This window comes from Carassius gibelio, chromosome B8, assembly GCF_023724105.1.
Source record: "Carassius gibelio isolate Cgi1373 ecotype wild population from Czech Republic chromosome B8, carGib1.2-hapl.c, whole genome shotgun sequence".
In the NCBI taxonomy this organism is placed as follows: domain Eukaryota; kingdom Metazoa; phylum Chordata; class Actinopteri; order Cypriniformes; family Cyprinidae; genus Carassius; species Carassius gibelio.
This window is the reverse complement of record NC_068403.1, coordinates 11,028,227-11,051,840: the sequence shown is the minus strand read 5'-3', so window position 1 is coordinate 11,051,840 and position 23,614 is coordinate 11,028,227. Positions and strand designations below refer to the sequence as shown.

Here is a 23,614-nt window from a genome sequence, read left to right as displayed (position 1 = left end):
GAGGATGAGTAATTAAAGACAGAATTTTTGGGTGAACTATCCCTTTAAATGTGTTGTGTTTCATATGATTGCATGACTCACGTTGAATCTGGTTCCTTGTCTTTCTTCCCCAGTCCAGGGATCCTGAAGGCTTTAGCTCGACTCTTTTTACTGTTCTCAGATACTAGTGGGGACAGATATTCCTCAAACCCTACTGGACCTTGTCCACACAAACACACACACACACAAACAGAAGTTTAAGGAAGGTTCGGAGATGTGCAGTACATTTGAAAGGACAATATGACAAACTATAAAACCTTGTATTTTTCAGAAGAATGATTTTCTATGGATTGCTATCCAATAAACCAGAAATGCAATATCTGGGGAAATCAGAAAGTGTTTTATCTTTCTGTGACTCACCTGGTCTCTCCTTCCCTGTTCCCTTCTGCTCTGTAAACTTCTGAATGAGGTTCTCAATGCCAATGTTCTCCACGTTCTGCTTGAATTCCTCATGGACCTGAAGGAGACAGAACAAAGATTTTTTATCAAGCACATCTAATCGAGACCACATTGACCAAAACAACTCTGAGCCAGAGGGGTGATTCGTCTTTATAAGACTTTCATCACAATTATAGGATTCTAAAAAGAATATAGGAGAAGGTAAAATCCCCAGAGTGAGCCGTACCTGCCCAACCTGTACATGTGTGTCTTCAATGGAGTGTGAATACGCTTTGAGCAGTAGTTTCATCTGACGTAAATGAGCCTCCTCAATGTCCTGAAATTTCTGCAGATGTAGAAGAACAAATGTAAAGAGAAGATATTTACTTCTACTGACCAATAGTACTGTTTAAAAGTTTGCAGTAGGTAAGACTTTTAAAATGTTTTTCTTTTGTACTCAACAAGGCTACATTTATTTACCAAACAATTTGGTGACAATGTAATTATTTTACATTGATTTTATGCATTCTTGCTTAATAAGAGTCAATCTCCTCAAACTTCTGAACAGTAGTGTTACAGTATATCGTGAATATTTACAATATGGTGTGGCCTTAACCTTCTAATTGCTCTGAAATGGTTAATAAATATATAATAGAAATAAAAGAAAAACAGATATGATATATATTTTAAAGACAGTTAAGTTGTAAAACATATGTTTATGTAATAAAACATTTTTTTTTCAAAATTAAGCCAAAAATCTTCTGAATGTTGTTTCGATATTTGACTTTTTATGCCTTACAGTTTTTTACATCCTAGAATTGTTAAGATAATCCTGTTTGGAATTATTAACAACAGAAATTTAAAGAATTAGGGCTACTCTACTGAATACACATGGGAAAAATAAGTGTGCAAAATCTGGATATTTTCTGACATTCTGACATTGATGACAATTCAAGAAATGGAGCTGAAAAGAATTTTATTAGACTGCACAACTTTTATTTGGGATCTTAGTAAATCAAGACCTTATATCTGAATCTTTGCAGTAGTGGCCCTAGCATTTAGTAGTGATCAGCCTCTATAATTGAAAGATTATTGTTGATGCCCTAATTGAGGGATATCCAGACTTGACATGAGTTGGTCTCAGAGTGATGTCAGGATTCTTACATTTTACTGATTCATCCTTTCTTTGCTCTCAAATTGTTCATACTTGCAGGTCGACACCAGGCAGAAATAGACCGTAAGCATGCAATCATTTTGTCAAACAGACTGCTTTAATGGCCCTTGTAGCCATGGTAACTTTACATTGCTTTATTGAGCTCACTGTAATACAGTAAAAATTGCTTTGAAGGTCGAGATTATGAGAACAAGTGAGCTAACCCCCGCTTTAAAAATGTTTCACATATGTGACTGTGGTCTGCTCTTATGCCCTTAGCTGAGCTGGAAGAAAATCACCAACCTGTGCTGATTCGCTCATTTTCTGTTCAAAGTCTCTTCCAGCACGGTTAAACTTCTCAATAGAACCTGCAAAAGACTCAGCTGCCTTTTTAGATTTCAGCTCAGCCTGAGAAATGAGAAAGAGACAGATGTATATATAAAGCAAAGTCAGAAATTAAGTCTTTATTTTTTAAGATCATAAAAAGAGGATAAAGTCTACCAGTTTAAAAGATTAGGTCAAACAGAAATGAAACTGTTGTCCTCATGTCATTCTAATCTAGTATGACTCTCTTCTTTCTTTCTGAAGAAACACTGGCCTGTGTCTATAGGGTTCTAGGAACTAGCCAGATTGGTGGTTCATGTACGTCGGACCATATTTTAAAGTAGGTGCTAAATTACTGTAGTTCCCCCAGACAGAGTTCCTAGAACTAAATATGTTCTTAGTTCCTGTGGTGCAAACCCACCAAAAAGTGGGTACTTCCGCTAATAGTTCTAGGAACTATGACAAGTTTCATCTGGTGCATTCAAGAGAAAAGTAGTCACTGCGGCTTCGTTAACAGAGTTCTTTTGAATCAGTTTTAATAAATCAGTTGACATGGTTCACAACTCTGGTTCCCAAGTCCAACTGGTCAATTTATTTATGAATGACCTGAATTTTGTCTCTTTGTCATGCAAAACTATCATTATTCGGAATGTAGACTACTTTCATGTCACTTCTATTGTGCTTCTGTGTCCTTTTTGAGGTTTACAATGATATGAGGGTGTGCAAATGATGATAGAATTGACATTTTCAGACTTTATTGCCGTCTCTCTCAAACACAAACAAACACCTTTTCCAGCTCTTTCTGAGGCACTCCTTCTTTGCGCAGTCTCTCCAACTCTGTACACTTGCTGTGATAGCCTTCTCTGGCCTTCTGCAGGTGGCCGTTCTGCACCTGAAGAGACTGCACTGACTCAAGAGTCCCGATCACTTCCTCTTTTGTCTACATAAGACACAACAGATTTAAAAACACAACAGATTTTAAGCACAAATTTAGAACCCAATGTGCTCATTCTGAGATACTGCAGGGGATCAGAAACTGTGGTGGACGCTTCATGAAAAACAAAACAGCAATACACAATTCTGGCCACGAAAGCCAGTTCACATGGGACACATGCAGAAATTCAATCAAGCTAAAAGCCCTTTATTTACCTTGCGGTGAATTTTGACCTGCTCCTCACTGTACTTGTTCATGTCACGGATGAGGTCGTTCATCTTCCTCATGAGCTCCAGGTGGCAGAGGGCCAGTTTGTCCGAGGACACGCGAAACACGTCCCACATGGGGGCGAACGTGCTGGGGGGGAAAGCAGGTGGTTAGATGCTGATGTATGGAAGTGCGTAAGCCGCTCTGATTTCTTAGAGCACAGCACTATTAGAAAAACAGCAGTCTACTTCTCCTGACTCCCAAAGACAACACAAAACAAAGTTTGTAGGAAAAAAAAATCAGTTATGATTCTGTTAGCTTTGTGTTTGTGGTCTTGATTCTTTAATAAATTTGGCATCAAAGCAAAGTCTGTTAAAGCACTGTGTGATTGTTTTGTGACAACTAGCACATGCTTGTGCAGACAGGAAGTGAGGTGAAGAGAGCAGAAAGAGGAAAGAGCTAACCATAGCAACGACTTTTTCGACCAATTGCACACAACCGCACGTACTCGCACACAAAAAAATACACACATACAATCCTCTCGAATATCCCTGCTGATAAGTATCTATAAGTCAGCAGCAAGCCAAACTTAGCAAGAGAAAACCTTTTTAAGTTTGGCTCTTCTCCAGATGACAAAATCACATGCCAGTAGTGATTTTTAACACATAATAACGTCCTATATTTTTACCTACTCTGGTCAACCAAGCCTGTAAAATGTCCAAATCCTGATCTCATAATAACAGGAATAACATCACTCACCCGAGAGGACTTCCATTGCTAGCTATCTTGGCGAGCTTGCTCATGGATTTTGAGTAAGTCTCCTCAATAGCTGCCCTTCAATGCAAAGACAAACACACACACACATTGTCAGTAGGTAATGGATACGCACATAAACACAAAAGCAAATTTACTTCCGCATTAAAGTGATTTAGCACCAACATTAATGCCTCAAAGGTCACAAAAGTTTTATGCAAGTTGCAGAGCGTTTATATTCATAATGGTGCACCACAATACATCTGAGAAGAAAAAAAAATTATGTGAGGCAACGTCTATACCCAAATGTCGTAATTATTAAAGTTTTCTTTTTTTTAATAAGAGTGTGGTAACTTAATATTAGCCATGAGTAAATAATAATAGAAAAATTATCTTAGATTGTTTTAAACATGGTACGTGTTTGTAAGTGACTTTGATCAGGAAGAAAACTCCTCAAAAATAGTGAGAAAACACAGTAGTTTCATAGGGTCATGGCCAAAGCTGAAAACACCAAATATTTCTTATAAACCTCTACGTGATCTGCTTCTCGGATAAGTCAAGCTTTTTTGTTCTGACTTCACAACACGAGTCCGCTCATGGAAAAAGGATGTTGTCATTATCATCCCAGTTTGCCTAGCTATATTGTTGGCTTTATCTCTTAGAAAACATATAATTTGGTTCTTAGAAGTGAAATTTTGCTTTCTGTTGGGACAGCACATTGGAAAGTCAAGTCAGATTCTTCAAGGAACACAGCCACTTTGAGGCAGAATTTCCTTAATGGATGCAAAATGGCCTTTGAGTTTATGTAATTTATTGCACAAGCTATGCTTTAATCAGGGACATATTTGTCTCTCTCAATTTCTCAGCACTATCCTCCAGGGCATTCCTGGATGGATTTCTAACATAAAAATTTTAAAAATACAGTTTAATCCTCCAGTCCATGACAGAGGGTGCCTGCATCCAGCTCCATTATAACGAATAGAAGAGACTATGAAAGTTGGCAGGAGGCTTGGCGGAGCTGTAAGTAGTCTCTGTTCTCTCTGCAGAATGAGAGAGTCGTTTTGGGGTTTTCATTTTAATTACTGCAATTAGCTCCAACTCAAATGTCGACTACAGAGCAAAAGGAATGCTCACACATCCCACATATGCTGTCAGTGGAAGGAAATGAAGATCAAGCTTTCTTCATCTGTTTTATATGCTGCATGTACCCCACTTTCTGACTGCTGAGCTGCCTTGCATATTTGCAGATGTGTGCATGAGTGGACTGCTCTGCTGCTCTCAGATTTGTGTGTTTTGACACTTCAGTGCTGTGTGCTGAAGGACAGAACGGTGGTGTGAAGAAATGAACCAAAGAGCAAAAAAAAAAAAAAACGATATGCCATAAGACAAGATTCAATGGTCACACATTATTTTAAGGTTAAATTCTCATTATTAACAAACCATTAACTATGACTTTTGCCTCAATTAACTACTATTTTACTGCTTATTAATAGTAAGGTAGTTGTTAAGATTAGTTATTGGGTAGGATCATGTCTTAATTACTAATAAACAGCTAATATGTTATTAATAGGCATGCTAATAAGCAACATCAATATGTAACATCATATAGTAAGATTAAATTATCAAACTGCAACAGAGTATATTGTAACATACATTAGTATAAGATTTTCAGATAAGACAACATTATAATAAAGACAAAGTAACATATGTCATGTAACATTAAAAATAAAGATGAAATAAGACTATAATTAATGCACAGTGTTATATAAAATTATAGGATAACAAGGAACTTAACGTCATACTAACAAGGAACAGTATAATGCAGCATAATGTTTTTGAAACATTATCGTAACACAAACATTCCAAACACAACTGCTTCTGGTGAGTTAGAAACACAAGAAGTGAGGAATAGTACACAAATTTTACGCTGGCACATTCCTGACAGTACCAGTTACACCGTCTCACCCCGCCTCCCCATCATCATGACGACTCCTCCCAAAACAACACCTCACCTCTCGCGCACGAACTCAGCCAACTCTTTGGCGGCGATCTGTCCATGCTTCATGTTGTGGTAGAGAACGTCAAAACCTGCATTCTTCTCTCCCTGTGAACAAACAAACACACCACCATAAGGTGCATTCCTACAGTGTGTGTAAAAAAATGAATCATCGTCAGAAACAAATAAGTGTTCAAATAAAAATAGCAAGAGGAAATTGTAATATTAGACTGTCGACTGCGGGCCGTTGACTATAGCAGGCACAAAATACAGTATGTGCCTGTGCATAATGTCAGCATTTGTAAACAAACATCATCTTCAAAACATGTAAGGGATTTTAAAGTCAGAGGGAACTACAGAAAATAAAGAAGCCTAATTTCTCATGTTGCGCTGTGAGCTTTCATGAAGCTGACTGAGGTCCAAAATCACAGTGAAAATATAACAATAAAAGAATCGCACAGCAGCGTGTGTAAGACATGCCACGTGAGCAAGGAGCACAACACACAGATTTCCCTCAAAGGTCAAGGCCCAGTGGGGAGATCCTCAGATGATAACCTTTGGAACAAAGTAACAGCACATCCTGCGGTCAAAGTTAGCAGGTATAAAAATAGCCCCTTTTCTTTGAGCAAACAGAAAAATGTCTACAAACGAGAGACAGAGAGAGATGACAGAACCAGGCCAGTCACTACCATAAATACCCCCCACAGCATAGAAAGAACTTCCCAGGTTAAAAAAAAAAAAAGGGAAAGGATAGAAACGGGAAGAGTCAAAACATACTACAAAACAAAAGCTTCTTTACTTAAAATGTCATAAATATTGATGACAAGCATATTACTGATGAAGACAAGTGATGTTCATTTGTGCAGTTTAACACTCTCCTAAGTACTTTTCACTTCGGCCTAAATTAAATTATTTTAGTTGCATGTCATTGAGAAAGTGAAAACTTGTGAGCTACAAGTCAAAAGCTAGTTATTTATGAAAGCAGAAAATTAATTAGAATTTTGCATATTTAAATAAAAAAATTTGATTACATTTTAGATATAATTTTAGTGACATTTTTTTTGTAAATTCTAAAATACAAAATTCAGATCATACCAAAAACTGCAGCTTCAAGTTTTTATGTGAAGAAATTCCAAACTCTACACTGAAGATTCTAAAATACGAAATTCAGATTATACATAAAAGTAGGTCAAAGGTCAGGCTTCAGTGTCCCACAGGGGACAGTAGAGGTCATCAGAATAGATTTTGGCCAGTGACAGAGCTCCTACAATGGTGTGGTGAAGTACAAAAAACAAAAAAACAAACAACTGAACCAAATCAAGCAATCCAATAGTTAAAAAAAAAATTTGAATCAAATGACGCAATGTCATGAAGTGTTTGGTTAAAAATCCCTATGAAGAAAATGAAGGTGAAAATCAATCAGCTGAAAAAGTGGGTTTACTCCTGCACTTTATGAAGTTCCTATGGCACTATAGTCAGATTCAGACTAGGGTTCCAGTTACCCATGGACCCTTCTGGTGTTCAGTTTCAGTCTTTTAACTGAACATGATCACAGAAATTTGCTGTTTAAAGAACTGAGGATCCAAAATAACAAAACCAGTTGCAACCAACATGTAATTTTAATCTTAAACCAAAATGAAAACAACAGCTGATGTTTGTTGTGTGGCCAGTATGCTTACTGAAACCTGACCCCTTTGGAAAGCTGATCTCCCATGATTCTCTCTGCTCTGCCCACACAGCACAGGTAGAACAGCACCCCTTTTAAAGTGCTCTCTCTCTCTCTCCTCCCTGCCCCGTTCTCTCACTTCCCTCTCTTTTTTTATATGCATGTGATAGTAAACAAGTATCTGGCAAGCAAACTGACAGTCTTTTCCCCCTGACACTTCAGTCAGAATTCAATGCTGAAAGCAAATGGAATGACAGGCCATCTGCTGACACCCAGAGTATTTCTGTTCTTTCATAGCTTCATTCCCTGAAGTTCATTTGCAAAGTATACAGCCGTATCTGCCATTCACCTTATCTAACGTGACGCTGCCACAGAGGACGCTTTGTGCTTGAAGAGAGCATGATAGACATAGCGAGGAACAGAACAGCTGCAGTGACATTAAACAGGGCTGCAGGTGTTGAAAGAGAAACTCCAATCCTCTCCGTATTAACGTCTCCTACCAAGATAGCAGTTGCTAAAGCGACAGGGTTCCCCTGGTAACTGTGAGACCCAGAGAGAGCGGGAGACACATGACGGCTCATTCCATAAGGTGACAGGCATACGTGTGTGTCGGGGCTGAAGTACTCCTTCTGTTAAAAACGAGAGCCAATGCTGTTCAAAAATTTAATTTGATCTCTCTTCTCAGGAAGTGGCAGTTGTGAAGGGTGAAAAGCCAATGCTAGCCTAAATAAAAAAAATTAATAAAAAAACCTCACTGAAGATAAGTAAAAAGTCAGTGATTAAATAAGAATAAGAATCTAATTACAAGCAATAGGACAAAAAACTACAGTAGACAAATAATTAAGTAATGCTACATTGTATAAAACAATATTGCTGTTTGAGCATAAACAATATCTGCAAAGTTGCAGCGCTGAAAGTTCAATGCAAGCGGAGATATTGTCTTTTAAAATTCTGGCATTTTAATGCCTACAAAAACGGCTGGTAAGAGACTACAACCAGCTTCTTCCCAGGTCTGTTACATCACAAACCCAGATAAGCCCCGCCCCCAGGAACAAGCAACAAAGGGGGCGAGGCCATGCCGCGCTGTTTTAGAGAAGAGGAAAAGAAAAGTGAGGGTGCACGTAACAAGTCTTCTAACGCTTCTAATGGATTCACAAGTTTCAAAACCAATGATCCAAAGCAGCTCAAATTTATAAGTAATATAGTGGACGTCATTGTTTACAATACAATACAATACAACACATTCTGAGGATGGGGCGGGATGTTCAGATGCACTCGAGGCGGTTTAGTGAATTACAACACACTGAGCCAGCTGACCAATCTCAGCCTATTGCATATTTCTGAGGGAGGGGCTTCATAAAAACAGGAAATAAATTGAGGCATTTGTCAGAGAGGGGACAGATCGGTGTGGAATAAAGGTAAATTATGTGTAAAATAATCAGTTTTTAAAAAAAAACGAAGCATGAACACATGATAGACTGCACCCCATAAACACAATCAAGCCTAGAAAAAAAAACAGTAAACCACCCCTTTAACATGAATAATAGACAGGAATATTAGAGTGCTGTCACTTTAAGAGCTGCCCAGATCCAACACACTGTTAAATGTGTTTTTCTTCCTGAGCTGTTTGCTTTCACTTAATACCTAAATTATTATATTTACCCGGGATTCTTGCAAATATGGAAATTTTGACATACAGTGTGTATTTATCTGTTCAAGGCCTATTAAATGCACACTTAATATAAATATACAATTTCTACTAAAAATACTATTTCAGCCATTTTACTTAATGTCATGTTTAATGTGGTATTACTTGCCATTTCTTTTAAATTAATTGCCAAATGTAACAGCAATTTCTGAGAAAAAATATTACAACATAAAATGTCACCAAATTTCGAGAGCTATTCTGAAGAGGGTTTTATAAACCTCTAACTTTTCCATCATGCCTTGTCAATGTGCTTCTCTGTTAAAAGACAGCCTGAACTTTCAACAGTAGCATCTTCTAAGAACCACCACACAATGACAACCTGTGTTAGTCTGCAAAAAGTAACCAGTCTCACTTGATTTTAATTACCCCCGTGCGGTACAACACAAGTAGGGAAGATAACTTTAACAGCATGTAAGGACTTATATGGAGTTTAATAAATGAGCCATGCCTCATGAAAGTTGTAACTGGATGATCGCAGGGCGTTCCAATGCCATGATGCTCAGGGCAGTGAGGCAATCATGTGAGACCCACTAAACACACACAAATGACAGAACAGAACACTATGTTCATGGTAGTCCCTCCAAAAACCTTTTTCACATACTACTGTCAGTGCAGCTCTATGAGCTCCCAGTGGCTCCAAGAAGTAGGATGTGATTTTATTTTGAATAGGGTGGGCGCAAAATGAAAATGCAGTTTTAAACTATAAGAAATACAGACAGTCTTGTTCAATGATCACAATCAAGCTTAAATTAATGCTAAATGCCTTAAAACAGTGTTCTTCTTCTTTATATCAATTCTTAAAATCCAAAGATCTATCTTTTAAAGTTATCCATGCCTATTTTGGCTGTGTGAGTACTTACAATTTAATAATAAAATTTTAAAATCACAAGATATTGTTAAATAGTTATGATACTGTATTTTCTGTATTATAAATGAGATCCTTGCATAGGAAACACTGGCATCTAACAATGCCTTGGAAAAAACAGCATATGCATGTGCAACTCAAAAAATTAGATTTCAGAAATCAATACTGTATGGTATCAGTATGGGATGATAAGACTTCCTGAAAGGTGAATGTAAAAGACGCTCGGGATAGTTGAGGGAATTGTCTAGCGCTTGTGAGAAGTTTTCAGCGCACAGTGACACACGCACACATCCAAAGCTCACGCATACAGACAGCTGCATCGAAATGTCATTTGGTTATTATCATAAAAGATTTTTTACCATTGAGCCCATAGTAGCAGCCGAAAAAAAAAAGATCAAATAAAGTTTCCAGCTTTATATTTTATTTATTTATTTTCTACATGAATTTATTTTTTCTGCAACTGGGGTACCTCGTTTGTGTTGTTTCCTAATGAGGATTGACATTATTTTACACATTGCATTTATTTTATTATTTACTTCATTATTTTATACATTTAGCACAGAATCCTGAAGATTATTGAACTTGTGTGTGACCTGATTTATTTATATATATATATATATATATATATATATATAATGAAATGATATTAATTAAATTAATTTTTCTTTATATTTAAAAAATGTGTAGGCCTATTTTTGTGGTGAATGTCCCAACTGAGGAACAGGATGTGAACATTTTAAATACATTTTCATGTTATATGTTTTGGTTTCATTTGTGAGTTTGACCCATTCTTCCACACAAACTTGAAGGTTCTGTGGGCCTCTTCTATGAGCTCTCATCTTTAGTTCTTTCCATAGATTTTCTATTGAATTCAAGTCAGGTGATTGGCTGGGCCATTCTAGCAGCTTTACTTTCTTTTTCTGGAACCAAACGAGAGTTTCCTTGGCTTTGTTTGGGATCATTGTCTTGCTGGAATCTCCACCCTTGTTATCTTCATCATCCTGGTAGATGGCACCAGATATTTATCAAGAATGTCTTGGTACATTTTTCAATTCATCCTTTCAATTCATCCTTCCTTCAATTATATGAATCTTGCCACACCATGGTGTGTATTATGGCATCCAAAGAGTTGGAATTTGAATTTTGGTCTTATCTGACCAGACTGTATTCTCCCAGTATTTCACAGGCTTGTCTGAATGTTGTGTAGAAATCTTTAAAAAAGCCATGAACTCTTTAATGTGACACTGAGAAAATTAGCATCCAACCTCACAAAAAGCGAAACAGAACAGTAATAGTGAAACGAAATGAACTGATTAGGCTGTTAAACGAGCTCTCTGTTGTGTGACAAACATCTGCCTGCTGAACATCCTGTTTTCCATCTGAGGAGGAAACAGATCGAAGACAGTCACAAGGATGAAGACGCACAAGCCAAATAAGGAATGTGCTTAATCACTGCGATTGCGAATTCCCTCTCTGAGACTTAATTAATCATGCATTTTCAGTAATTACCCAAATGTGTCGTCTCAGTCATTTCACACAGGTATTTTCATTCAGTACTGCAGAAACAGTCAGAGAAGGACGAACATGCACGATTTTGATTACATACAGACACAAATTAGAATGAAAATCTATTTCTTTAAAGTCAACATGAATCAGTGTTTCAAATCATTTTTACTACTGTAATTCCATGATCAAACCAACCAACCAGATCACCAGAATAACCACCTAAAAAACATCATAGCAAAAAAAAAGAAAAGAAAAATAGAATATTATGCATTAACATAATTATTATAAATATTATAAAAATATTATATTAAAATAATGCATCAACTAGCTGGGGGTCTTACATAAATAAAATAGTTTTATAGTCCATTTATTACTAGAAAAAAAAGAAGGACTAAACAAATATTAATTTATCTGGATTCTTTTTCTTTCTTTCGACAAACATGTAATCAAAAATGTAAAACCAAAATTAAAGTAAACTGGGTCACTTTGATTTCATGATGATTTTAAAAACTGGTTTTCAGGGTAACAGAAAAGAGTGAAGGCCAGAGCGTCTGCATACATCTGCATGAGCCATGAGGGGGTCCAGAGTGAATAATAGTTCTGCATGGATGCTTGGGAGTTTGGTGGGGGTGTGTTTTAAACCAGCTTTGTGTAAGAACACAAAAGTGGAGGTCACTGCATCTACCAATGTCCTCTGACACAAAGCCAGACAACTAAATGACCTCGCTGAAACCGTCCAGCAGACCAAAGGCTGCAACCACACAAAAGAGGAATTTAAAAATTCAAATAAAAACCCTCTGTCGAGACTACAAATGAAAGAAAGGCTGTTCAGACTACACAGGAAGGAAACCATCACTGTATGCTGTTTAGTTATGTTTAGAAGGGAAAAAAGTCACTTTACATTTGCACTAGATGTTGTAAATTGCTTTTACATATGGAGGTCTTTATCTCGCTGTAATGCTTCTGTACTGTTTTAATGTGACCTGTTTTCAGTAGCAGTGGTTCCACAATGTTCTGCCTTGATTTCTCTCTCTTCTCCCTCGTTCTTTGAGAGGGGCAGGCTGGGTATTAAAGTAGGACGCACCTGAAATAGCCCTGCCAGGTGTGCTGTAAGAGCAGAGCATGGCTGTCCTCATGGGAAAGCTGACAAAACCCTGGCCCTCTGCTTTTGCTCTCTTACTTCTTTCTCTCTTTGTTCTTTCCTCTCTCCATCCCTCCTTCATATTTTAAATGACACGACTGAAACAGTCAGCATATGAATCCCAAATTGCTTACAAGGCAACTGTACAATACATACGCTGAGGAAACATTTTCTCTTACTGTACCGCTACAAAGCTGGAACGCTAAAAAACCCCATTACATAAGAAATGTGACAGACTTACCCAAAAATTGTTCTTGAAATATGCCATCTCCATTTAGAGGGTTCCTAGAGAGTTCTGAAAAAGAGAAGAAGAGGGTTATGGCCCAGATATAATATTTAGAGCTGTTTTGCCAGTTTAACTTATTTTAGGAAAATGTCAGCAAAATTGTGAATTCAATTCATTTAAAAAAAGTTAAATGTTTTTCTCCTTTCACTGTCATAATCATAGACTATAACTAATCTTTATTTTTTCTCAATCGCTGATCAATTCTATTTGTTTTGTCCTCATTAAAAACTAAAAACCTACTTATAAAAACTTTAAAAAAAATTAAATTTAACTTTTAAATAGATAGACAGAAAGTCAATAAACAAAACCTCTAATATCAGCTTATGTAGCATATAAAGTATGTAATGTATACAAATATGTAACTATTCAACTAATTGGCTTTCATATTCTGTGGAAATGTGCAGGCACAGGGTGTCACGGGGTGTATCTTTAAAACAAGAGACTTTCTCTGTGCATAATCTACTGATAGATGTACCTTTGTGAAACTGATACATGGATGCATTTCAGAGAACCGTACAGGGAAGAAACAAGGTACAGTACACAATCAAAACAAGGTTAAGCAGGAAAGCAGAGTGACATCTAATGCTGATGTCAGCAGGCTCCTGCAGTGGCTTGTGGCAAGAACTCAAAGGCAATTTTAATAAGATCAAACCCATGCTGAGGTGCACACACCAACATGCTCACTCTGTTTCAATGCTCTGGCAGAGCAGATGACATTGTGACAGTGTTTCTTTGTGAATGTAAATGTCAGCCAACTCAGAAATATAAAACCATCACCTCAGCTAATAGCCTGAGCAGCCCACTGATTTCCTTTTTTTTTCGGTCAAGTCTAGTCAGTAAAACCAAATGTAACATTTGTCCTTAAGGTCTGGGGCTAAATGAAACACAAAAACGCTTTTAAAAGTTTCGATGTCAGAGCAGTTGAACTGAGTGTTTCATAATGCGTCTATTCTGCAGCTGTGTATATGGCGGCTGGAAGTTTCTCTGAGGTAAGACAACAGGTGCAAGGAGCTGAGTCACTACAGAACACTTCTGTAATACAGCCTCTCTCACTGCACGCACACACACACACACACACAAACTTTCATCCTCTTTCCTACCCTCTCCTCATCTTTCCTCACTCTCTTTCATAAACACATCCTGGCAGAGACTGTTGGATCTCAGAATGCATTTCCAGTGCAGTGTCTATATTAGCAGGTTTGTGCTCCTGATTTCTTATGCACAAGCATCCTACAGCTCAACACCAGGGGCTGATAATGAGGATCCTGACATCAGACAGGTTAGAAACCTTCAGAAACACCTCCCAATTTTTAGAGGTTTAGTGGCTGACAGAACAGTGGAGGTAGACAAGAAAGTAGAGGGAAGGAGAAGGGAACGGAATCAGGACACAAATGTCAAAACAAAATCAATATAAACAAACTAAATGCTTTACCTTAAGGACCACATTCTTTTACTTAAAAAACATTTATTTTATATATATATTTTTTTTTTAAGCACAATCAATTTCAACATTTCACAACAAAAGCAAAACAAATATTCACATTGTGTTATCACTGATGTTTACATGTGGGATGCGGCATGTCAATGTGTCTATTTACTTCTTTGCAATTTGACTTTTTATGTAATCTACTCGCACAAATAATTAAATTTGCTTTGGGTGTGCACATACCATTCAGATTAATTACTGTCTTGCAACTTTTATTTTAAATTGTAATGATATTTCACAATATCAGTCTGGCTGATGTTTCTGTCTATTACTGATTTGAAATCAATTTCTTCTACAAATTATGGTCTTAAGAAACATGCTTTATAGAGTTTAACATTAAGGAAATTGCCTAAATGACAGCGCTGTCCTTGAGTAGATGTGTTAGTGAAAGCCAGGCATGGGCCCAGCAGAGAGCGGTTGGAGGTGTGATTCCTGTTATGTTTCTGAGAGCTGGATGCTGGCAGGATCAGCAGCTCATGGAGTGCTGACCACAGGGCTTTTCTCTCGCCGGCCAGGCCTCTCCTGGCACCACTGACGGCCATCAGCCGGTGCACAGCACGACCTCTCACAGACAGGGAAATACTCATGCTTACGTCTTCCTCCCTCTCTCCTCCTTTCACACCCCTTTAATTAACTTGACCCAGCCAACCTTACACCCCTACGAATGACACAAGCTTGGCATTGTGGTTTGTTCCAAAAATAAGACTCAGTCATTGGTTCAGAGTGCTCCAAACAGACGTCAGGTTATAATGTGGAGAAGATGGAATACGATCCAACTGGGACTAGAAGGAATTTCTAAATATTGGCTTCTCGTACTCTGTAATTAGGTTTATGTGTCAACCATGTATATGTCATTGGACATGAAAGTAGCAATACTGAGATTTTTTTTAAAACACCTTATTATTGCTAAAATATTCACTTAACGCAGAGTGCTCGTTACCATCAACCATTGGCATGATAATATGCAAAAAATTTGATGTTTCAGTAAAATAACAAGATATAACTACATTCCAGCCATTTTGGATCATGGCAAATCTACCCTCTGGCTTTGGCACCAAAATACAGTGACACTGGCAGCTGAAATTTCCATTGAAGACTATAAGCCTCCTAGAGCTGAATCTGTGGTTAGTGTGGAGTCCTGGAGGATCCATCTGGCGCTCTCGGTTTTAAAGTTTCTATTCAGGTTTTTTCTAGTTTTCTAGTTTCTTCTTCATTATAAAGTTTTTTTTTTTTTCCGAAATTTCATGTTATACTCATTTATTTCAGCAAGTCATTCTGATTACAGTTTTATCAACTTTGTCAAATTGTCATATTTTAGTTTAAAATATCCTCAAAAAAAAAAATGTTTTAGCTGACAAGAAATGGCTAAATTAAACCCCATATTCTGAAATGTATGTATTAATTTGTGCAGACTCTGTTTACACTGAGATGGCATGAAAACTTTACCAAAAGTAAAGCGCGCAGCCAAGCACCCTCATCCCTCTCTGGCAGTTTAAATGGCAACTCTCAGCACTTTTCATCCTTTTATTCTCTCTCTCTTTCTCAATTTGCTGTGACTGAGAGGATTGTTAGAGAACTACTGGCAGATGCAGATGCAGATGCAGCTCAGAGGGGACACGCTGATCTCCTTTCTCTCTCTTTCTATTTGAAGCTTCATATAAACAGAAGCAGCATATTAACCCTCAGTTAGTGAAACTCTAAAGAAGGAAAAAGGTTTCAGGGTAACATTAGAAAAGAAATTGAGGGAGCAAAACCAACCAACCAACAGTGGCTTAAAACACATTTATAAGAAATGACTGTCCTTAAATTGAAATCCCTGATGAACAGCCTTTTGAGGAAAAAGATGTGGCAAGGCCGTCTGGTGAATAAAGCCTCTAACACTTATTACTGTGTGGGTTAGTGTGAATGAGAGAGTGTTTTTGTGTCCTTCCTCACCTGCTCTGGGAAAGAAAATGAGCTGAGAATATTTCCTGTCAGAGGGGTTTTTGCAGCTATCTTCAGCAGCACATTGCCAAATTCCCCACCCACTTAAAGCACGCCAGGCTGTCTCTATCTCTGAATCAGAGCTTCAGCAAGATGCCCACAACTTGATTTGTTGTCATTACGAATACATTTGGGGGGGATTTTTGATTGGAATTTCGGAGGCTTATGCTGTAGAAGCCCCGTCTGCTGTTTCCTCAAGAACAAAAAGCCCTTACAAAATGTCATGTGTAGTATTCAGTTTACCCAGAATACCTAAGACTATGGGTCTGAATGATTAGATATGGTATTCATTAACCAATGTATTAAATAATACCATAGAAATTAGGGATGCACGATATTGGATTTTTGCCGATATCCAATATTTTTCAACTCATTTTGTCCGATACCAATACCGATATATTTCCTTTTGTTTGTAAATAACACCAAACCTCTCCTGTGTGGAAATTTTAAGCAAATTATTTTTAATTGGATTAGTTTTTAACAAGAACTTATTTGCTAGAATTAAATAAACTATAATGAAGTTCTTTTATAAATACAGTACTCTGAAATCTTTGAAAATAACTATAAATTAACTAAAGGTCGACCGATATGGGTTTTTCACTAGTGACCAATGCCGATATTTAATGCAGATTTTTTGGCCAATATGTTTGGTCGATTTTCTTTTTTTCCCCCATTCATCTCATAAAAGTGAGTTTGGGCAAAGTATTATTGCAGGGTATAAGATAGTAATAATAGTAGAAGTAGCCCAATTTAGAGTACTCAAATTTAGAGAGCTCAAAACTTAAGCACCTTCTCAAAACAGTTCTGAAGAATGCTTTTTGTTTGTTTACTGACAGACACCTGTGTTTCCCACAGACTGCAAATGAATTCTCTGCCAGCAGGCGGCGCTGTTTGAGTGGAGATATAGAGGTTTCCCCAGTAACGGCTGTAATCAAATAAGCGCTGCTACAAACGCTACTTTATCAAGCATTACAGGAAAGACAAAATGAAAATGATATTGAAGCTTTTCTGACGACAGTTGGTTCTTTTCAAAGATACATTAACATAAAAACACCCGCGCTGCATTTTAATTTTGAACCGTGAAGCACTCATTTTATTCAACAAAATATATTCCTTTTGGAAAATCTATTTGTGGCGGTCAGTTTTGATATAGTGATGAGCCGTCACAAATAACCCAATGTTAAGGAAACAGTAAGTGCGCTGATGCCGATTAATAAAAGCCGTCAAAATCAGTCAGCCAGCCGATAAATCGGTCGACCTCTTAAATTAACTATATATAATATTGTAAAATGAAGTTGTTCACTCCCAGTTAAAAAAAACATCATGGTTAAAGATATTGTGCCTCATTTATTAAATGATGCGCAGAAACCATCCTACAATTCATCTTATGATCGTCTCTCAAATATGCATATGTGTGATTCATAGAATAAATGTACGCACAGAAAATGCATGTACACGTCTTTTTCAGAAGTGAAACCTCTGAATCAAAAATGATCTTGAACTTGCCTGCAAATTAATGGTTTCAGCTCCCTGCTTTACAAACGACTGCTAATTAATGTCATTAACTTATATAATATCACCAGTCATCTTCCATATTCTTTCATTTAGAACAATGAGCAAGAACAGCTTACATTTTCAAAAACCTGTGGTAGCCTACTCCGACAAGAAAAGTGCATACGTCTCCTCGACCCTGACATGACACTAAGCACTTTTGCATGCCTATGCGCCTATGCACTCTTTATAAATGAGGCCACTGGACTGGAAACCCAAAGACTAAAGGTTCAAATTCTCAAAAGGGTGATGACTAATGATCTCTGACCAAAATAATTATGAACAAGGTCTTAAACCCCAGGTTTCCTCTTTGTAAAGTAAGTGTCAGTCACTCTAGATAATAAGTGATTTGCTAAAAACTAATTAGCAATTAAGACAACATTAAATGTCACATCATTGAACAGTAAAGGCAAATGGCACCACGTGGACCACAGCCATATATCCTCCACACAACAGAGTTCAGCTTGTTTCTCTGTTCAGAGTCCAGGAGAATGAAACCACAGTCTCTGCTGGCTTTTGTGCTGTGCTGAATGCTGTTGTTGTTGTTGTTGTCAGTATTGCTCGAGCACAGTCTATGACAGCAGGCCAGAGCTCACCTCCACCTGGTACATCACCCAGCTGCATAAGCCATGTGAGTGCATGCAGAATCAACAATTGTACACAATGCATTAATTAATTCAGATCAGCATATTTAAATGCTGGCAGAGGAGGATTAGCAACACAAATGATAAACATTGTCCTATTCTCTGGCATCGCTTACTGTTACTTTCTCAGAGTGCATCTCATAAACGACCTAGATGGCAAATTTGATTAGGGTCTTCTGAATTCAGGGACAGTTGCATCTCAATGGGGCAATTACATGGCCCTGAGATTTCCTGTAAACTAGCTTTTATTATCATGCCACTCAGCATGTAGTCATGAGGTCTGTACTCGCTCGATAATCTCACTAAAACACTGTTAAAACCTTGAAAAGGACAACTGACAGTTTATACTCAAAGCAGTTCAATCGTTCTTCAATTTGTTTCCCGGCGTTCTCTGCCTTTACATACATGACCATACTATTCACCAAATGTAAAACTGCTGAAGTTAGTGGTCTACTAACCTATTTTACACAGATTTTCAGGCAATAGCCTTATTTAGCCTATATAATTGTTTGTACAAAGAGAGCTGGTGGGCATGAATGTCATAAAGGTAGTCCCTACAATCCATTCACTATTTAAAGGATTAGTTCACTCCAGAATATATATACATACACTACAGTTTTTCAATTAAAATTAAATTAAAAGAAATTCTGAACCAGAAATAAAATCTCAATGATACTTAAGCCAGCTTTAGGACACTATTTATACACGAGTATTGACCATGTTTTATAGATGGGCCACCATTGAATTCATCATGTTACTTTGTATCATACCATTTGTATTATCACAGTGTTTATCAGCTCAATCTTATGATTTGAAGCAGTTTTTGGTACTTCTAATAGACTGACATATTAACATTATATCACTTGATGAAATAGAGGGCTATACATTTCAGGCAACCATAAGGTAATATTTTTATTTAACAAATTGAACAGGATATATTTCCAGTGCATTACTGACAGCAAACTACAGCATATATCATTTTTGTGATTTTGGGTATGTTCCTCACACATAGCTACCATATGACTTCAGAAGACTTGTAATATGATTTGTACGGTCTTCTTTTATGATACTTTTTGAAGCTTAACAGTACAAATGACCATTCACTTTCCTCGTAAGCCATATTCCCCAAGATCTCCTTTTGCATTTCACAGAAGAAAATAACAAGGAGTTGAGGATGATACAATTTTGGGTGAACTATTCTATTAAAATATTTAATTATAAACAAGCTGACACAAATTGATACTTATGGAAAAGTCCCACATCCAATTCATGTGACAATGACCCACAATCAGGCTAGGCTCAGAGCCACGTTCTCTTCTCCAGGCTTCTGTGTGCCTCCAGACAGCCCAACAGACAGAAATCCTCCATCTGCCACGGGCTGCCAGGCTTTGCCCACAGGCGCTGTCCTGCTTGGCAGGGATGTAGGTGAGCCAGCAGCACTGACACACAACTACAAATCTTTCAATGCTAACGAGCACTAGTTAACAGTGGATGACAAAATAAGTGACAGGAGGACTGGACCAGACACCTTGCAATTTCAGGTTTTCAGTCTGCTAAAATAAGATGATGTTCCTCTGATAATGAGAGAGTCCATGCTAATGCAGCAGGTTCCCTCTGATGAAGTCTAATCAACAGGAACAACTCAAGCCGATTCAAATTTAAATGCAAAGTGTGCATCCCCCACCTCCCTCTCTCTATCCTTCTCTGCAGGTCTTCAGAGACGGGGCCAGGGGTGTTTCTGAATGATCCCTCTAATCTCAAACTGCACTGGCTTTCATGTGTCTCGACTCTTTCGGGCCTGATAATGGATCTAACTTGTCTTTAAAAGTGCCAGACTGACTACAACTCAGCAGGCCTGGTGTGGGGTCAATGTATCTACTGTTAACTTCAGCATGAACTGAAGAAGCTAACCTGAAGCGAAAAGCTGGAGATGAGATGTAGAGCCCTTTCAAAGCTCTTCACTTAAATAAGACTCAGAATTATCCAGATGACTAAAGGGTTCAAAGCTCGAATCAGACTTTTGTATAAAGTGAGACAGGATGCACAGGATGTCTAAAATAGCCTCCAAAATCGCAGTGTGAAACTTTGAACAGAGAGAATAGCTTACTCTACAAAACAAAAAACAATGCATTCTGCATGCATGCTTGCACTGGCGAGCCGTGCACTGAATGATATCTCTAGTGCGTAGAGAGGAAATGCAGCAATATCAGTCTTCAGTCCTGGCCCTTGCAAGACTCAAACGTCATCACACACTACTTAGAGATTAGTTTAGATTAGTTTAATTTCTATTAAATGCCTTTTATCCCTTGCAGTGCCATGAATGCTTGATGCTGAATTTCTGACATGCTTTAAAAGTTGTTAGCATTTATTCTGAGATAATGGCAATGCTAGAAGTGTTAAAAACCAACAGTTTTCGACATGATGTCAAAATGCATAATGTAACTAGAATAAAAAATTCAATTTGACGACCTTAACAAAAGTCATATGTTTGATTTAATGTCTACATGTGTGCACTGAAATCTTGAAATAGCATTAGAATGGTCTTCAACAGTAAGCAGACTACTTCATGTTAAATAAATAAATTAATAAAAAATAGCACCCACTTGAGTGAAACCACAATCTCAAAACAATTAGCATACAATTATTCAACTTCATACCCACTATCTTGGGTTTATCTATTTTTTACTAATCCATAACTTCTGATTGTTTTTTCCTACAATCTGCATTACAAGAATCAGATGATTGAATGGTTTGTTCATTTGTTTTTAAAAGCACTCCAGCATTCTTTCCTATCTTACCCGTATCTCTATGCCCTCAAGTACATCTTAATTGCCTTTAGAAAGTTATGTTTGTGTACTGTAGTTGCAGATGATAATTTTGTGAATCTCTGGGTTCTTTTAAGGATAGACTAAACAAGAACAAGTCAAGACACACACACTCAAATGACAATCTGCATCTGCATCACAAGACTCTTATCATGAGGTGGGAATACAATGCCGCACATTTACAAAACACGCTGCAAGAGATCACACAGTGAAGTTACATAGTAGAGTACAGTGTACATGAGCCCCAGGATCTGTGTTGCTCAACAGCTCAGCTTTTGACTTTGTGGGAATATGAAAAACTAGCCTGCAGCAATTCTCCACAAAATCTACAACCACATGGCACTATAGCTCAGGATGTGACACTGTGCACCAAGTGTTTCTAGAAATAACCTGCCACACTTCCGAACAGGCGACTGGCCACTTCTAGAGATATTTCTCCTGATCAACTCCATCAAGAATGACAGGGACATTACTCATCCACATAATTTGCAAACAAATGATGCATCCTTTAAGGCATGAAATTTGAAATAGAGCGGCTTTTAGAATCTTAGTGAATCAGGAAAAAAAGACGAGCCATTTTAAAAAGTATTCCTTACAACTAACCAGTATTTTTAACTAGAATACAATACAGTAATAAATAAATAAATAAATGTACGTTTTAGTTTCACTTTCATTTGATTTTAGTACTTCTATTACATCCTGGTAGAATGTATCACTAGTAGTTAGTATACTTAGTCATTACATACTAATATTTATTTTTTTATTACTATTCTCTATTCCATTTATGACAAGCAGTTTAACTGTTCTCTTGTTACTATTCACAATTTGAACATATTTGTCACTGAATGGAAATTTTAGGTACATATAATATCTATTCACTTCCAGTTGCTGGTACCTATTTCAGTTTTACTAACTATTCTACAGATTCAATTGGAACAGAAACAAGTGTCTCATAAATGAACACTAGAATCTAAAACATAAATGCAAATAAAGCTGGGACAGATACAAGTATTAATGCCAATTGAATAGCTACTAGTAAAATTAAGCACCAGTTAAAACTGGAAAAGGTATTTATCTGAAGTGAATAACGAACCAAAGATAATGTGGAATTTGTTACTAGAATAGTATCTGTATGTAATGAATAAGTACTAGTGACAAATTAAATTGATTAAAAGAGTCACTATTTTAATAAAGACTGTCCTAGTAACTAAATGTATAGTTGCTAGTTAATCTAAAAAGAACAAGTGATCTGTAGATTATTTACTAATACTTTAAAATAAGCATTAGGCCAAATAACATAAATGTAGATACTAGTTAGTACGTTGGCATGTCATATTACTGTCATAAGACTTGAAGCAAAAGATAAAATACATGGCATTAAAAAACATATAATTAACAAACAAATGAATCTATCCAACTTTCAAATTCCACCTAAAAGCCACAAAATCTCCATTACTTTGCCCATCATTATTCTGTCACAGCAACTTCCTTCCAGAAAGCCCCGTGTCTGAAGTCTTTGTTCTAGACAGAGGAAATATATGCACTGATGGGGAACAGCACAACACATGCTGTGCGCTTCCAGACCAAACTGAATCTGACCTTGTTGGAAATGAAAAAGCTTTTGCTCCACAATGCTGACTGACACTGAAACAGAGATGCTCCGCTGGGGAAAGCCTCACTGTCAGTGACACACACACGATGCGCTGCCTTCTGCTGTACTACGCCTATTATGTTGCATTCCAGGTAAAAATGTTTCAACAGCAGAACCAATGACTTCATACTGTGCATAGAAACGTAAAAAAGTGTGTTACCTGGTTGTGGTTTCAGTAAAAACAACGTGGCTCATTTTCATCGCTGGTAAACGCCGGTAGTTGTTTCCACCGTGCTGCGTTCAATGTGTAACAGAGAGTAGGAAGGTTTGAACGAACAGTTGACAGTGTTCAAAAAGCCCCACCCACCAGTGCTCCTATTGGTTCACCTTTCCCGTCACTCAAGCGTCACCGGAGCAAAACTTTGTAGGCATGGCAACTGCGTTTCCAATGCCGCTTTTCCTAGCCAATAGAATAATGGTTCAATTTCAAGAGGCAACGCCCACCTACCAAAGACAAGAGTCATTGGATAAAAAGTTTGTCAATCAAAGTAAGACTTTATAAAAGGCGGGAACCCTTG

At 37.4% G+C, this 23,614-nt stretch overlaps 1 protein-coding gene across 1 annotated transcript in view; it reads right to left on the bottom strand.

Moving 5' to 3' along the window:
• LOC127963903 (F-BAR domain only protein 1) overlaps window positions 1–23,373 on the bottom strand; it is a 35,836-nt gene extending 12,463 nt beyond the window's left edge. Inside the window, exons 1-10 of the mRNA XM_052563999.1 lie at window positions 23,257–23,373; window positions 12,912–12,965; window positions 5,801–5,892; window positions 3,795–3,869; window positions 3,044–3,185; window positions 2,682–2,834; window positions 1,874–1,978; window positions 665–763; window positions 400–496; window positions 82–199 (exon numbers count right to left, since the gene is read on the bottom strand). Coding sequence (XP_052419959.1) covers window positions 82–199; window positions 400–496; window positions 665–763; window positions 1,874–1,978; window positions 2,682–2,834; window positions 3,044–3,185; window positions 3,795–3,869; window positions 5,801–5,892; window positions 12,912–12,944 — 914 coding nt within the window. The 5' untranslated portion in view covers window positions 12,945–12,965; window positions 23,257–23,373. The remainder of the gene's footprint in view (window positions 1–81; window positions 200–399; window positions 497–664; window positions 764–1,873; window positions 1,979–2,681; window positions 2,835–3,043; window positions 3,186–3,794; window positions 3,870–5,800; window positions 5,893–12,911; window positions 12,966–23,256) is intronic.
• Window positions 23,374–23,614: the final 241 nt, after the last annotated feature.